Source organism: Pieris rapae, chromosome 14 (assembly GCF_905147795.1).
Source record: "Pieris rapae chromosome 14, ilPieRapa1.1, whole genome shotgun sequence".
Classification (NCBI taxonomy): Eukaryota; Metazoa; Arthropoda; class Insecta; order Lepidoptera; family Pieridae; genus Pieris; species Pieris rapae.
In genome coordinates this window covers 2456067-2472612 of record NC_059522.1, presented here as the reverse complement: position 1 = coordinate 2472612, position 16546 = coordinate 2456067, and the positions used below count along the sequence as shown (strand labels likewise).

The following is a 16546-nucleotide window of genomic DNA, read 5'->3' as shown; positions in this document are numbered from 1 at the left end:
AAGAATTAAAGTAAAGTAGTTGTGTTCCATATTAACATAATCGAAGTATAAGATCAAACTGCGCTCAAGTATAAAAAAAGGCGGCTTATCTTGTAAAACGTGTTACAATTATTTCACTTCTCCTGCGTTCCAGTTTTTTTCTAACTTATTGATATAGTTTCTACAAACATCGATGATGTAGTATAAGCAGAATTTAATACAATTTGATGAAACATTACCACTCGACCCCGACTCTATACTTTAAAAATAAAAATAATTCATATTTCAGTCACAGTCACAATTTTTGACAACTTGTACTTGCAAGTTTTAAAAATAATTTCAGAGGTTAACCAAGTTCGGTTGTAGGGAAGGTACGTAATTAAAATATTCTAAGCACAACACAACCTTAGAATCCAACATTGATCGACATGTCGCGTAGAGTGAAGAATATTTACTACGTGACCCACGCGCTAAGTAATAAGTTTGGCTACTCTTTTTATTACTAAGCGACTTAAAGAAGTAAGTTTTAGTTGGGTCTATATGATATCGTATCCTCAGTAATACATTTGTAATATTGTGTATAATTCGAAAAAGAAGAATTGTTTTTTTGAACACCTAACATTTAAAGTTTTTTATGTGGTGCAGTTTGTTTTTTGAATAAAATGTTTTTATTAACGTAATGATTTTGAAACTTTACAGATTTCTTTCAATTTAATTTAAATTGACCCAATATAGTACAAAATATAAAAAAGATTATGTTATTAGTCAGGAATAATAAGTGTGCAGTTTTTGGGACTCTATAGGCAATATATAATTGATTTTTAATTAATAAATTGTTTTTTAAGCATGAAAATTCGATAAATAAAAAAAAAACACCTTTTTATATTTATCAATTATTTCCTAATTTTAGAATTTTAAAATTTTAGAATAATCAATATTGAAATTAACCTAATTTCGTGTTGATAGAGTTTAGGTAAACTCCCTATTTTTTTGTTGTAATTGTTTTGTTTTGGCCAGGGAGGTAGATCCCGCAGCCCATCCGCGTTGCCGTAGAAGACCACAGCTTCGCTTGTGTGTAATTCTGGGCACGTAGGTGCTTCAGCGGGGGAAGAAGGAATCATGTGTCAAAAAGAAGGGATGCTAACGCAGCCCTGCAATGTACCGGCCTCCCCCAGCTTCATAAAACAGGGCGAATTGGTTGATGTGAATGGCGTTTGCTGAGCCAAGGTCCATTTGACATAATTCATGGCCGCAGAGGACCGTGAGTTTTAACGGCTGATCGCGTGGCTGGATGCGGACAAGGCTAAGCTGTTACCATGTCCTGCCTCGGGCGATTGTTGGTGGCGCCGTGGGGTTTAGTGGGTATGCAAGTAGCCAGTCCCACATAACCCTTCACCACCAGGCAACCGTGCCGCGGAGGGGTATGAGTAATCAAAAAAATAAGAAATAAATCTCCCCAGTAGATGAAACATTATCTTTAATTATCTATGATAATCAATTATAAAAGAATCGATTATAATATTAAAATCAATTTTAACTCAAAAAAAATCGATTTTAATCGAATATTTTCATAATTGCTTATTTTTACACATCCCCATTAATTATATAAATGCAAACTGCCATTTTCAATGTAGATTTTGTCAGAAATTAAATTCGTTACTTAAAGTAACTTACTTTCAAGTTTACGTGAATGTGTGTGGTTTTTTTTGCATTTTTTTTAACTTGGCTTTATTATGGACTTGGATTGAATTGCTTTTCTGTACGACCTTGGCATACATAATAGTCACTGATTTTTTAGGTTAAAGCACTTAGGTTAGGTTAGTTTTTTTAAATAACCGTTTCCGGCAAGTTAAAGTGGTTAGGGCTGATAAGTTCTATTGTGTGCCTCAAACATTTAAAATCTCACTTAAAAAAAACTATTAATTAATTAACCCAATTCTAAAAATATATAAATATTTTAATAATATATATAATATTTAAGTATAATAATTCTAAAAATATATAAATATTTTTAGAATTGGGCAATTGGGGAACTTGATTTTGATAATTAATTTCTAAACTAGTAATAAATGTAATTAAAAATGAAATTCTTCAGAAACTAAGTTATATTAAGATAATAGAGATATGGTATAATTTTTGGACATATATAGGTAAATTATGTTGATAGATGTTTGACGTCTCTTGTCTATTTTTGTAATATTACTTTAATTATAACATGCATCGTAAATGAATAAATATATATGGGTCATTTAAAAATTTCATTTTTTTTGTATAAGTTTTACTCAGATTTATATGTATAAGAAAAATTGACCTTCTCCTTTAAGCTAACACAGTTTTATGTTTCCTCTGGCCTTGTCATTACAGGGTTCAAAAAATTTCTTACTGTATAGAAATACGTCAGTACGGACGTGTGTAAGAATAAAAAACACAATACAACAATTTTCCACACCGTACTAGTGTAACACATTAAGTATATACAAATAAATCTAAATTTCAAAATAAAACTAATAATCAAAAAAATAAACAAGTGAAAATCATTAACATTATTAAAACTTAACGCCTGCTTGAAAATAAATGTTTGTTATTATTTAATATAAATTGCTCCATTATGTACAAAGGGTAAATATTTTTAAACATTATGTTATATTAAAATATTTAATATGACTAGTCTAGCCATAAGTTGCATAAATTGCTAATGCATTTTAACAACTTTTTTCATTATTATGAATTTGGAACATGTACATAAGTATATTATTTTAAAAACTTCTCTCGATTTGTGCCATTTCACATATTTTTTCGTATTAATTATAAAATTACAACACGGAATAGGTTGTTAAAGACAATAGAGGGCAGTCATCGCCTTTGACAGGTATGAAGCCGTCGGTCATATTCCAATCACTTCAAAACCCGTATTCGTATATCGTACTATCAACAGATACAACAACACCTCGTCTGTCGAAGACCAGAAAAGGTCGCGGCAGCTGCGTACTGTTAGGCAAAGGCTGGTAGAGGCTGTTAATGCTGTTAAAGCCAGAATTCGTCAAAACATCATTTGGAAGCAAAAAATCTTAAGATGCGTCTACATCTGGCGAATGTGTAGCTCGCGAGCCGTTTGCAAACTGCGCGCGTGTAGTCACGGCAATGGTCCTCTTTAGCGCAACTCATGCAAGGCTCGTAGAAGGCGAGCGCGTGGCCCGCGATCTGCGCTTCAGTTCTCGCGCTAACAGTTCCGTTTACTGGCTCAGCTGGTGCGGGCGGAAGGAAGACTCGAGCTAGCACGCCGCCTGCGCACTGTTCGCATACGGCGCATAGTTTGCGAGCGAACTGTGCGCGGGCGGCACATTCGCGCCATATTTGCCAGATGTGGACGCACCCTTAAAAGATTCCCACTAGGAAGTCCTAGTTGCGTATTATAAAACTAGACCTAAAACTCAGTGCTTATCGTCGATATACGGGACATGCCCTAAATCATAATTTACAATTAATGAGAGTGGATCGATTAAAACGCCTTCTGTCGCGATACGCAGGTGAAAAGCACAGATATATCCTCTTTACCAATGAAACATTTTTACGATTAAGGAACACTGTATGCTCACAGTTCTAAAGAAGTTGCTCAAGTGGTCAAAGGTACAACGTGGTCATCGTCCTGCGTCAGTGTTGGTTTCGTGGGGCGTGTCATATCTAGGAGTCACAATACTACATTTTTATGAAGGAGTGACAACTTCAGCCAGTCTTGGATCATGGTCTGAAACCTCTCAGCAATACACTTTTGAAATATACCTTGGACTTAATTCAGGATTCCACACCTTGTCACAAAGCACGAATTACCAAAGCCTGGCTTGAAACCAACGTTTCGGACTTTACAAAAGCTGAAGACTGGCCCTCGTCTAGCCCAGACCTAGCCTTTAGATTTCAAATTATGGCCAGTTTTAGCGAACATTCTTAACGACATGGCTACATTGCGTCTTAAAAAATCATTGGAGCAAGCATTGGCGAAATTTCCCTTGGAAACAGAGCGTAAATCTAATTGTTATATATAATAACAACACTTCATTTATATAAACGAAATAAATACACAACTAAACAAAATTCCTGTTTCAACATAGAATAACATAGTTATATGACTTTTATGCCCTAACTCCGAAAACCATATTTTTTATTAACCCTCTTTATATATCTTTTCTTTAAGCGATAAAAACAAAATACGGTACCTGTTCTTTGCAATCATATACAAGGTTGCTACTACACGCCCTGTTGCTATATTTATCATAATCATATCCGGAGTGGTACAAAATATACACTAAAAGAATTTTAAAAGCTGCACTGAACTGGTTTTATGTCACAAAATTCGCTTCATAAATATAGTTTTATAATTTCCTTTTAATGTGAGTAAGAAACATATCTTTTTTACTTGCTTAATGAGTTGTAATAAGGAACTTGTCCTTAATAACGGTTTCTTCATTTTAAACAACTTCATTTACTAATATGTGTTTAAGTGAGAGTGTCCATGGGCGGCGGTATCACTTAATATCAGGTGAGCCTCCTGCCCGTTTGCCCCCTGTTCTATAAAAAAAAGTAAACGTTAACATTAAAGAATGAACAGTTTTTTCAATTCCACGTTTGAATATGTACGAAACTACATACCTAGGTATATCAGCAAGCATCGGCAAGCAAATATCGTTTAATCACAACCGACATGTGATGAAACAACCAGATGAGTAGGTTAGTCTAGCATGGATCGATTTTTGGAGATTAAAAAGTTCTGAAATCCGAATTTAATTTGAGTAAAACAGGATCAGCCCTGAACACCTGAATACTTCCATCGATGTCTGTCATATTTTAAAGAACATTGGAGCAAAAAACTATTATACTAAATTACTAGGAACTATTTTTTGATTAAAGATAAAGTAAAAAAACTGTGTAAAACAAACATAACAGACATAATGACCCGTTTTAATAAAGGTAAAGAGGAAATCAGATATTCTGTCAAAAGTACTTTTTATTATGACAATTCATTTATAATAAGAATTCTTCAACTGTCTGCCGCTTAGAGGGTCGATCTAAACATACTATCAGGCTCAGCCATACTAACAGTCAACAGACTTAAAAGATAACGATTACTTAATTAATTTTATAAAGAGTTAGTTTAGTTCTCTATAGAACCAATCAAAATTAAAATCTTTAACAAGCTATATCAATCACCCATTAACTAATTTGACATTACATTTCGTTTTATATTACTTAATAATATTTAGTTTATATATCACTGTGTGTGGCCAGATTGAAATATGAAAATAAAAATATGTATTTTTTACATTCTCAGTGCCACGAGTGAAGTAAAACATAAAAAACAGCCATGAAGTATATAAATTAAAATAAATATATATCATTTTTAAAATATAAGACAAAAATGAACTCACGAACATGCAATTCGTAAAAATTTTAAAACATTTCATAAAAATTAATTTTCCAAACTGGAGGTTTCGTATAATGTTGCACAATTACAAGCTTAGTGTATGACCTGAATTATACAGAATTTTAAGACTAGAGCCCAGTAGTTTTTAACTTATTCCAGTGAGAGGTTGGACATTTAACCAAGTTGTTTTATTGCTAAAAGTGCATGGACTGAACGACCTTGCCTATCCACTCAGGTAAAGGTAGGCTAATACTACTTTGTATTTAGATAAATTAGGTTCCTTAAACGCTCTTGTTTTTTCAACAATAATATTATTATAATTAAAAGTAATCCCTGAAATTCCATCGGACATATCTTTATTACATTTATTAGTCAATTATCTCATAATAACAATTCATTCTTATATTTCATGTAATTTTATATTTTCGTTTTCAGTACATAAAATACAATACAACAAATATCACATCTATTACTATCGAAGTATAATAATTATTTTATCATCTATACTTTATATATGAACAATTCGTACAAATTTCATAATGAAAGCAGCAATGTTTATTATTGTATGCCAATGTTTGTATGTTTCGAGTGGACCAAATTATATGGATCTAATAAAACCATTCCAATCACTGGTGCAAAAGCCTATGGACCTTCTGAAGTTAGCTATTTCCTCGAACTATGACCAAAATAAACCAGATGATATCTTCGATATTTTCCGGGACAAATATCCATTACCAAATAGTAAGTATGAAGAAAACAAACATGTGTGCAACTAGAATGTACTAACTTGTTTTAGAAGAATACTGTAATATATAGCAAAATTTTCTGACCATCTTTCGCTAAATTAAACTGATTTTTCAGATGTAAAGGCGCCATACTTTCAATACGACTACATTATCATTGGCGCAGGATCAGCTGGTTGCGTCGTCGCAAACAGATTAACTGAAAATCCTAATACTACAGTCCTTCTTCTTGAAGTAGGCAGACCAGAATCACTTTTCACAGACTTGCCTTCAATTGCGCCTTATTTTCAGAGAACAGAATATACATGGCCATATTATATGGAACCACAACCAGGTGTTTGTATGGGTATGTCAAATGAATTTATTATATGTCATGGGTAACACACTCGTAAGCATTGAACATTTTGTAAAACATTTACTATAGTTTTAATGCGATATGGATTTTATGTCAAGTCTAATGTATCAAGAAGTAAACTATTTTTACTTTTTTTACTAATAAAACTCTATGACATTCAAAAAATAATAGACAATAACCACCATAAGACTAAACAAAAAAATTTTTATTCATTACTAATGTACAAAAAATTAAGATCTTTTTATTGCATTATAGGTATGATAAATAAGAGGTGTTACTGGCCAAGGGGGAGAGCGGTAGGGGGATCAAGCGTGATCAATTATATGATTTACACAAGAGGAAGACCACAAGACTGGAATCGTATCGCAGCTAAAGGAAATTATGGATGGTATGCGAAAAATACCTATTTATTTAACAATTAGTTATATGACAAAACGATAGTACAATGAAAAATTGTCCCAAATAGGCAACAAGCGACTTAAACCTTAAAACCTTCATAAGGAAATATAACATAAACATGTGATAAAGCGCAAGTGTAGGCAATACCTATTTCTAATACTATCAATAATTACACATTGAAAAAAAACTTAAGAACGACAGATGTTTGGCTGGCTTTATTAGTAGTGTTACAAGGGTCAGCTTCAGCGACACGAACAATGACTCCCGTTTGAATATAGATATCGGATTTTGACATACCACATAATATAATAGTCACAGCTAACAAAACCAATAGGTATGATTTGAGATCAGTGACGACACGATCTTATCCCGAGATTATCTACCGTTATATAAAAACACTTAAAACAAAGGTTTTAATCATCGTGAAGGCTGTTCACACCGAAAAAACTCAGTTAATATATAATAAAAATTTAACGGCAGGTCCCATAATTATATCCAAAGTCTACAAACCGACTATATAAATTACCATCAAGGCTATAACTAACTACTTAACTGCATATTCAAAACCTTACTTATCGTGTTCTATACAATTTGTAAAACGATATTAGAATGTTCTAATTATGGTACTGGTACGTAACAGGTTTTACTTATATCAATAACGTTGTACTAGTTTGTATATATTTGTTACATTAAATCCATATAATATCTTTACAGGAGTTACGATGAGGTTTTGGAATATTACAAGAAATCTGAACGAGCCAGTCTTTTAGGGCTAGAAGACTCCCCGTATCATGGACGTAAAGGAGAAATGAACATAGAGTTTACGCCGACGTAAGTTTACATTTTATGATTTTAAATGTTCTATAAATTAAATCCCGTTTATAAAGAATTATTCATCAACATATTTAAATTATATTAAAATCAATTAAATGTTTGATTTTAGAACACCATTAGCAGACGCATTTCTCGAAGCTGGAAGACTATTAGGAATACCGACTACTGATTATAACGCTCCAGATCAACTAGGATTTGGTTATGTACAAACAAACACACACTCTGGAAAGCGTGTCAGCGCCGCAAAGGCTTTTTTGCACAATATTAAAAAACGAAACAACTTGCATATTTTACCATTAGCGAGAGCGACAAAGATTCTTATAAATGAAAATAAAGTCGCTTACGGAGTACAGTTCACATGGCGTAAGCAATTATGGAAAATTCATACACGGAAAGAGGTTATACTTTCAGCTGGTCCTATAGCCTCTCCGCAACTGCTTATGTTATCAGGGATTGGACTTCGAGACAACCTTGAACGAGTTGGTGTACCAGTTGTACAAGACCTACCCGTGGGTCGAACTCTTTACGATCATATAACCTTTCCCGGACTAGTATTTACTTTAAACACTTCAGCTAGTTTAATAGAAAACCAAATTACCTCAAATGCTCTAACGAATTTTATTGAATGGCTTCAATATGGTAATAATGAGTTAGCTACACCTGGAGCCGCTGAAGCTATAGGTTATATCAAGACAGTTCAGTCTGATGATCCCGAAAATGTTCCTGATATTGAACTTATAAGCATTGGTGGCTCTTTGGTATCAGACGGTGGAGCAAGTGGCAGTAAGTCTGTACGAAGAGGAATGATGATACATGAAGAACTCTTTGACAAAGCTTATGGACACATTGATGCCACTTATACTTGGACTGCTTTTCCAATGTTACTTCATCCAAAGTCAATTGGGTACTTAGAATTAAAAGATAATAACCCAACAAGTCCTCCGCTTATGTACGGTAATTATCTGACACATCCCAAGGATATCAAAACATTCGTAGCATCCATAAGATTCATCCAAACATTAGCTGAAACAGAGGCCTTCCAACGGTTCGGAGCAAAACTGTATCCAGCTCAATTTTCAACTTGTCCAGACCTCCCCTTGAATTCAGATGAATATTGGGAATGTGGTGTACGTACTCTCACAGCAACTCTTCACCATCAGATTGCAACATGTCGTATGGGCCCTGTAGGAGACCCTCAAGCAGTAGTTGACCCAGAGCTTCGAGTTATGGGTATAAGTAGGTTACGTGTTGTGGATTCTAGTATAATTCCTGAACCAATATCTTCGCATACACACGCACCCGCGGTAATGATAGGGGAAAAGGCGTCATATATGATTAAAGCAAGCAATACAAATTTCTGGTAATGGTGGTAATAAATTATTATAGATAGAAATATTTATTGCAGCCTTGTAAACGAAAATTTTACTTGGAAATGTTTCTGAAAGAAGTACCTTCTTCTGCAACATTTAGGCACAATAAAATTTGGTAAACCTAAATAATATATAATTCTTATGTATGATTAATGTATATTAATATGTAAGAATTTTACATATTAATAATTGACAATAAAAAACGCCTGGTTAAAATTTAAAGCAAAATCCATTTCTCTCAAAGTGAGCGAAATAAACGCCTGTTACTTAGTTTGGAGCAAAAACTAAAAAAAAAATAGCCTAGGCGCTGGACGCTATATACTCTAGGCCCCAGGGAAATATGTGCAAAAAATAGGTTCCAAGTAAATAATTTATTTATTTGAATATTGATTTATAATTTTTAACTTGTTATTAGTTTATAATAATAGTGTAATATTTTATAATAACTATAAAAAGTTTACGTACTCAATTTTCAATTCAGTTTAATTCAACACCATAATTATAGTAAATAAAATCACGAGACGACAGTAAAAATGTTTATTTATTCTTATCCTTTCAATCATAAGATATGTAAAAATAATAATATAGGCCTTAATACCGAAATTCGGACTAACATAAATAAATATTATCTTGTAAATATTAATAGGTATTGTATATAAGTGTTGTATGTCATATACACTTATGAGATAATATGGAATTCTATGAAGTGTAAATTAAACAGACGGGCACAGTTTTAATAATGTGCTTAACCCCCGGTTATTAATTTTAGTGTAAGATCAAAGAAAAAAATTGATGCAGATTTTTGTACGAAGGCTAACTTGCAGGTCAAAAAACAGGATAAGGCTTCGTATACGAACAGGTTTTCATTAAACATCCACTTCAACAAGATAAAAGCGAAATTTACCGAAATTAACAGTATAGCTTTGCGCATATCAAACTGGTCAGCGAACTGTAGGTCAATGACACAGGACAATTTACATACATTAATGTTTTGATCTTTTTATCTTGTGTACCGTTAGATGATATATTATCAGGTTGAAATACACCAAACTGGAATCACAACAATCAAGATATCCCTTTAAAACCTATAAGAAGTATATTAAACTAATGCTTCTCTTCTTCTTTTAGTGCCTCTCCATTAATGGAGGTAGGCCGTCAGTCTCTCGAAGCGTGTTTAGTTATGAGCCAGATGCCAGCCACACCCAAATGTTCAGAAGCCATGATTTCTTCCTTCTAACGGATTACCCTGTAGTAGTCATGGCGCAACACGTGGCCCAGGTACGCAACTTTCTGTTTTGAATGTTCTGTATAAGTTTTTTCGGCATTCCAACTCGTTTAAGAACCTCCATCACCTCAATCATTACAACAGTTATAAACCGATAGGTATTATAATAATTATTATAAAGGACGACAGCAAATAATATGTTTTTATATTTGTTATAAATTTAATCTATTATGTACCATCAAATAAATACTTAGGTTTTTACATTAATGATGATGAGATGGAAACAAATTTAAAAGGGCCTTAAAATTCTGTAAACACTACGCAGTCTTTAAACAGGCAATTTTTTTTATTCCCCACACATTCATTAAATACAAGTCCGATCGTCATCTACAGGATCATAATACTGTCTCATGTTAAACGACGTACCTTTTGAGATTGAATTCATACACCCCGCGAACGCCACCGAGTAGCGACATTTCGACAGATACCTTCAAGTCCAAATTATTCCATTTTTAAAATGCAAATAAACATCGTGATCATAGTCATTTTATTTTTTGGTACGTCGACGAGCGAAGATGAAGCGACAGTTGAAACAGAGGAATTTTACAATTCGGTGCAAGATGACCAAAGTCCAAGAAGTGGAAGGCTGTTTTGGTCGGAATTTAATCATCCAACAACAAACATGATCGTGGAAGTAGCTGCATCATTTTATGGACCACATACTAAAGACTTTTTCCGTTTCCTACGGGATTCATATTCTTTACCCGGAGGTAAGTGCTAAACTGAAAGCCAACATAGTCTGTATGCTATGTTTTATTAAAGTTAAGGAATTGAAAAGTATATTGAACATTATAGATCATAATATAATATATATATATATATACTAGCTGACCCGGCAAACGTTGTTTTGCCATGTATATTATTGTTCAAAAGAATGACTTATGTAGGGTAATAAATTAATATTTATTAATGTAGAGAATATATTTTAAATTACAATTCTTGCTAGTTATTTAAATATCAAAAATAAAGAATCAAAGAAATCAAATTAAAATAGGGGGTTGATTGTAAAGGGTTGAAAATTCAGGGAATATGTATTAACTAATGCTGTATCATAAAAAAATAAAAAATAAATAAATATATATATATAAATTGAACTCAAAACAGCATTGAAATTATTGTAACAAATAATGTGACAAGTGTGAAAAAGTAAAAGAAAAAATATTTAGATTACATATAATTTTATTAAATTCTTGTTAAAGTCAACCACAAATCTTGTTTTGTTTAGTGCATGAATTCGCAATTTACGCTTTAATAAACAATTTAAGTACGTCAAGTTAAAGGTTCTTCTTGGAACATAATCCTGTACGATTTTTGAAAATTTTAGACATTATTCTTATTTTAGATATAAAATTTAATTTAATTCAATATCTGATAAGACTACGTACATTTTTATATAAAAGCTCTCATCTCCTGAGCGTACTGTAGTGTAGCGACATCATGTCTAAGATGCCACAGACAGACACACAAATAAACATAACGTCTTGTCTATCCGTCTTTACAAAACGTCTTTCGATCCGATTCACCTTCTATGATCATTAGACGTTCATTTATTTCAGGTTTGACAGAACCGTACTCCGAGTATGACTTCATTATAATCGGTGCTGGTTCAGCTGGCTGCGCTCTTGCAAACCGACTATCAAAGAACCGAAACATAACTGTTCTACTACTGGAGGTTGGAAAAACCGAACAACTCGTCACAGATATACCAGCTATAGCGCCGTACTTCCAGTCTACTGATTATGCTTGGGATTATTACATGGAACCGCAGACGGGCGTTTGTATGGGTAAATAGAAAAATATATTTATACGCAGTAAAAAAGTAATCTTTATCAATAAATTTATCAAGTATTTACTTATGCAAATTCTGTAGATCTTCTTTAACATTCAGCGCACTAAATTCTGGTGCTTTAATAGCTTCCTGAATCCTGCCCAGCATCTAACTGCAATTAACTTATATTTCTAATTTAAGAACTTACCTTGTTAAAATACCGTTTACTAATATAAAACATACGACACTGTTTAACAAAAAAAATAATCAGTTAAATATATTTGAGTTCGATATATAAACTCTTATACTTATTTAATATCTATTAAACATTAAATAAGTAACTTTCTTATACAGAACAAAAATGATAAAAAATTTGGAATTAAAAAAAAACATACAAAATTTTGTTTCTGGAAAAAAAACACTTATAAATTATTAATTACAATAATGATAGTCTCGTTTTCACTTCATTAATCCTTATGAAAACCCTAACTATCTATCCCATTTGGGAGGACGAAATTTTTTCGTACCTTCGTAAAATCCTGAAATAACTACAGAATGTCTTGCCCTTCTAACGGTAGTCTTTAGTGATAATGACGTGACAGAACATTCATGAATAAATACCCATATCTTCATGCTCGGACGAGCCCAGATTTTCTAAGATGAAACAATTAATTGAAATATATTTTCATGTATATTTTACCAATACACATACTTTTCTCAATATCTGGTATAAAAGTTATGTACATACAGGGATGGAAAATGAGAGATGTTACTGGCCCCGTGGCAAAGCAGTTGGTGGCACATCGGTTATCAATTATATGATTTATACCCGTGGTCGGCCGCAAGACTGGGATAGAATCGCAGCTGATGGAAACTATGGATGGTAATATTTTTATATAATCTTAAAATATTCAAAGTTGTAATATTCTATCCATTCTATAATATATATATAACACAAAATTAATTTTTCGAATCGAACGAATAGTTCTAGTGAAAATGAAATTAGATGGTGTTCTACCATAGATGAGTATATGTTACACAATAGGAGGAAGGAGAAATTATAAGTGCACCTAAGTAACCTAAAAACAATGATTTATATCCAATATAGTAGATTTAATCTTTAGAAAAAAAACACTTGATAACATATTCTTAAGACGTTTCTGTTTCATTACCAATTATCCTTTGTACCATATTTGATTTAGCCTTGAAAATACTTTATCTCATAATGTGACTTGAATTTAAAAACATTTTTGCTCATGAACTTGATTCGCGCTAAATGTTTATTTTATTTTTGCTCTCAAACAAAGAGGACGATCTGATACTTGTGGAAACTTCCTCGCAATCGAGTAGCCCACAGTATCGCAGCACACAACCCTTCAGAATACTGTATAGAAGAACTTGCATGGGTTTATTCTGGTAAAAATAAACACGTATTATGTGACAAAAGGTTTAGTAGGCACATAAATGTTAATTCTATCAAATTTTACTGTAGGCCGGATTCAAAACAAATTATTTTAGTATCTCCCATCAATTTCAACTAATGTGTGAATAAATATTTTCCGAAATTAAAACTTATGACCAAACAAGTAATATTGACATTAAAAATTAAAATAAATTCAACTTTTATTTCCAGGTCTTACAAAGATGTCTTAAAATACTACATCGAACTGGAAAAATCTTATTTAAATGGACTAGAAAAAGTACCCCATAGAGGACGAGACGGGGACCTACCTGTTGAATTTATATCCTATAAGTATGTGTCTTTTAATCTTAAGTCATACAATAATAGATATTTATACTCACTTATGTCACTGGCCTTAGTATATACATAATTTAATTATTTAAATATGTTCGACGTCCTGGTGGACAGAAAAACTGTGTCCAGTTTGTGTTTCCACAACACCATTTTTTTCTATTTAAGATTATGAATACAATACATAAATAAAAATAATTAATCCAGCGATACTTCTCTTTATGGGTTATCTTGATGTCAGAGCGATCCATACGCTAAGAGGAATCCACTAATATATTGGGATACCGATTTGAAGTTCTAGGCTGGATTTTTTAGATTAATTCTTCGGTTTCTCACAATTCACCTACACCACTGTATTGCATAATAACAGATCAGGCTAATTGCACTCTTGTAATTAAGTACTTTCTTTCCTAAAGAGACAGATAATTACTTACTTCAGTTAAACCAATGTCATAAGAATGATTCGTTTTCACAAATACGGGACATAGAAAGTTAATGCATTGGTGCACAGCCGGGACGCGAACGGGTACAGCGTTCGAATCCTATATCCCAGGGAAAGTTGTACTCTGAGCTAACTCTAATCTATACATACAAACATTTATTTCTTATTTCTATTTTTTATTTTATTTTTACTTTATTTATTTAAGTATTCCTACAGCTAATTACTAAACAATATCCAAACAATTACATTACACACAAAAGCCAAAACGGAATACACATATAAACAGAAACATAAAGCACAGTTTTACAAAGCACAGTTGTAAGATTGATTGATTGGTAGATTAAAATATATATTCAACATGAAGGAACAAACAAAGCCATTACTTATTAGTTAAAGTTACATGAGATTTTTAAATATTTTTTTAAGAATTTTTTAGTCACATTAAATATATCGATTTGCTGATTATTAAATGTGTTATTACAGAACAAAATTACGCGAAGCCTTCTTGGACGCAGGAGTCGTACTAGGACATCCAACAGTAGATTATAATGCGCCTGATAAATTCGGTTTCGGATCTGTACAAGCCACAATAAGTCGAGGACATCGACAGAGTGCAGCTAAAGTATTTCTTCACACCCATAAGAATAGACGGAACTTACACATTTTACCTGAAACCAGAGCTACTAAAATTCTAATCAACCAAGAAACCAAGACTGCTTACGGTATTGAATATGTACGTAACAATGCTCTACACACTGTTCGTGCACGAAAAGAGGTAATATTATCTGCTGGACCAATAGCATCGCCTCAACTACTTATGCTATCCGGTATGGGGCCCAGAGATCATCTTACTTCTCTGGGAATCCCAGTTATAGAAAATCTGCCTGTGGGTAAAGTACTTTATGACCACATTAGCTTTCCTGCACTAATATTTACATTAAACGAAACAAATCTCTCTTTAATAGAAAATAAGATTACAGATTTTCCCCATATATTAGATTGGCTAAAGAATGGAGACAATGTATTTTCATCACCTGGTGGAGTAGAAGCAATTGGCTACATTAAGACACCTCTATCTGATGACCCAGACCCAACGGTACCCGATATAGAATTAATAAGCATAGGGGGATCATTTTTGTCTGACGGTGGAAAGGGGGGAAGCCGAGCTATACGACGCGGAATGAGGATATCAGAAAGCCTTATAAACGATGCATTCGGCCCAATCGATGGTACCGACACTTGGAGCGCAATACCAATGTTACTTCACCCAAAATCCGTGGGCCGTATAGAACTAAAAGATTCTAATCCTTATAGTAATCCAAAAATGTATGGAAACTATTTAACAGATAAAAAAGACGTGGCAACTTTTGTCGCGTCGATACGGCACATACAAAAGCTTGTACAAACACCACCATTCCAAAGATATGGCGCAAAGTTGTACCCTGGACACTTGAAAACGTGTCGCCAATTCACGTTTGACACTGACGATTATTGGGAATGTGCGGTGCGTACTGTCACTGCTACGTTGCATCATCAGATATCATCATGTCGCATGGGCCCCGACAATGACCCGATGGCTGTTCTCGACCCGGAGTTGAGAGTACGCGGAATAAAAAAATTACGCGTTGTAGACACAAGCGTTATACCAAGGACTACTTCTGCTCACACAAATGGCCCAGGAATGATGATTGGCTTAAAGGCTGCCGATATGATAAGAAAAAGTTGGAATATTTAACAATTTATTACATTCCTTATTAAGTATCCATAATTAAAACATTTCGTAACTATAATGGAGTATTATTTTTATAAACGCTTATTTATTAAGGGTATGACACAAACTTAATTATTATGAAGCAAGAGTATTGTTGTCTCTTATATGGTTTGAAAACAATCTCCCAATTGCTAAAAATATAATTTAAATATAGTAAACGATCACAAATACTGCTAATTATACTTGCCAATAAAGATGTTCTATGCTATAAAGTATAAACTAACTTAGACATTTGACATTATTTTTTTTCAGATTACAAAACATTTAAGTAAACGCCTGACGAATTATTAGACGCAGTGTCGATGACAAATAGGTTAAATGTAATATTTAAAAATCTCGTGTCGAGGTATTTGAAAAAATCGTTAAATTTTGTGTGCATTCGGTTAGGTCTGTGAACCGGACAACTACAATTTTTCATCCCGCAAATTGTT

The 16546-nt window shown here is 33.0% G+C and overlaps 3 protein-coding genes across 4 annotated transcripts in view; 2 read left to right on the top strand and 1 right to left on the bottom strand.

Annotated features, from left to right (window-relative positions):
* LOC111000406 (flotillin-2) overlaps window positions 1-16546 on the bottom strand; it is a 152989-nt gene that overhangs the window by 130942 nt on the left and 5501 nt on the right. The gene's annotated exons all lie outside the window — the stretch shown is intronic.
* On the top strand, window positions 5493-9463 carry LOC110991459 (glucose dehydrogenase [FAD, quinone]-like). 2 transcript variants are annotated; one of them, XM_045631024.1, is made up of 6 exons: window positions 5493-5630; window positions 5831-6136; window positions 6257-6484; window positions 6749-6881; window positions 7607-7723; window positions 7836-9463. In XM_045631024.1, exons 2-6 carry the CDS (start codon window positions 5935-5937, stop codon window positions 9088-9090), a joined length of 1935 nt encoding a protein of 644 aa, XP_045486980.1. In that variant the 5' UTR covers window positions 5493-5630; window positions 5831-5934; the 3' UTR covers window positions 9091-9463. The 2 variants fall into 2 exon arrangements, with proteins under 2 accessions (XP_045486980.1, XP_022112512.2); XM_022256820.2 differs by having other exon boundaries at window positions 5493-5636.
* On the top strand, window positions 10738-16124 carry LOC110991480 (glucose dehydrogenase [FAD, quinone]). The gene is made up of 5 exons (XM_022256851.2): window positions 10738-11091; window positions 11938-12165; window positions 12900-13032; window positions 13783-13902; window positions 14828-16124. Exons 1-5 carry the CDS (start codon window positions 10839-10841, stop codon window positions 16077-16079), a joined length of 1986 nt encoding a protein of 661 aa, XP_022112543.2. The 5' UTR covers window positions 10738-10838; the 3' UTR covers window positions 16080-16124.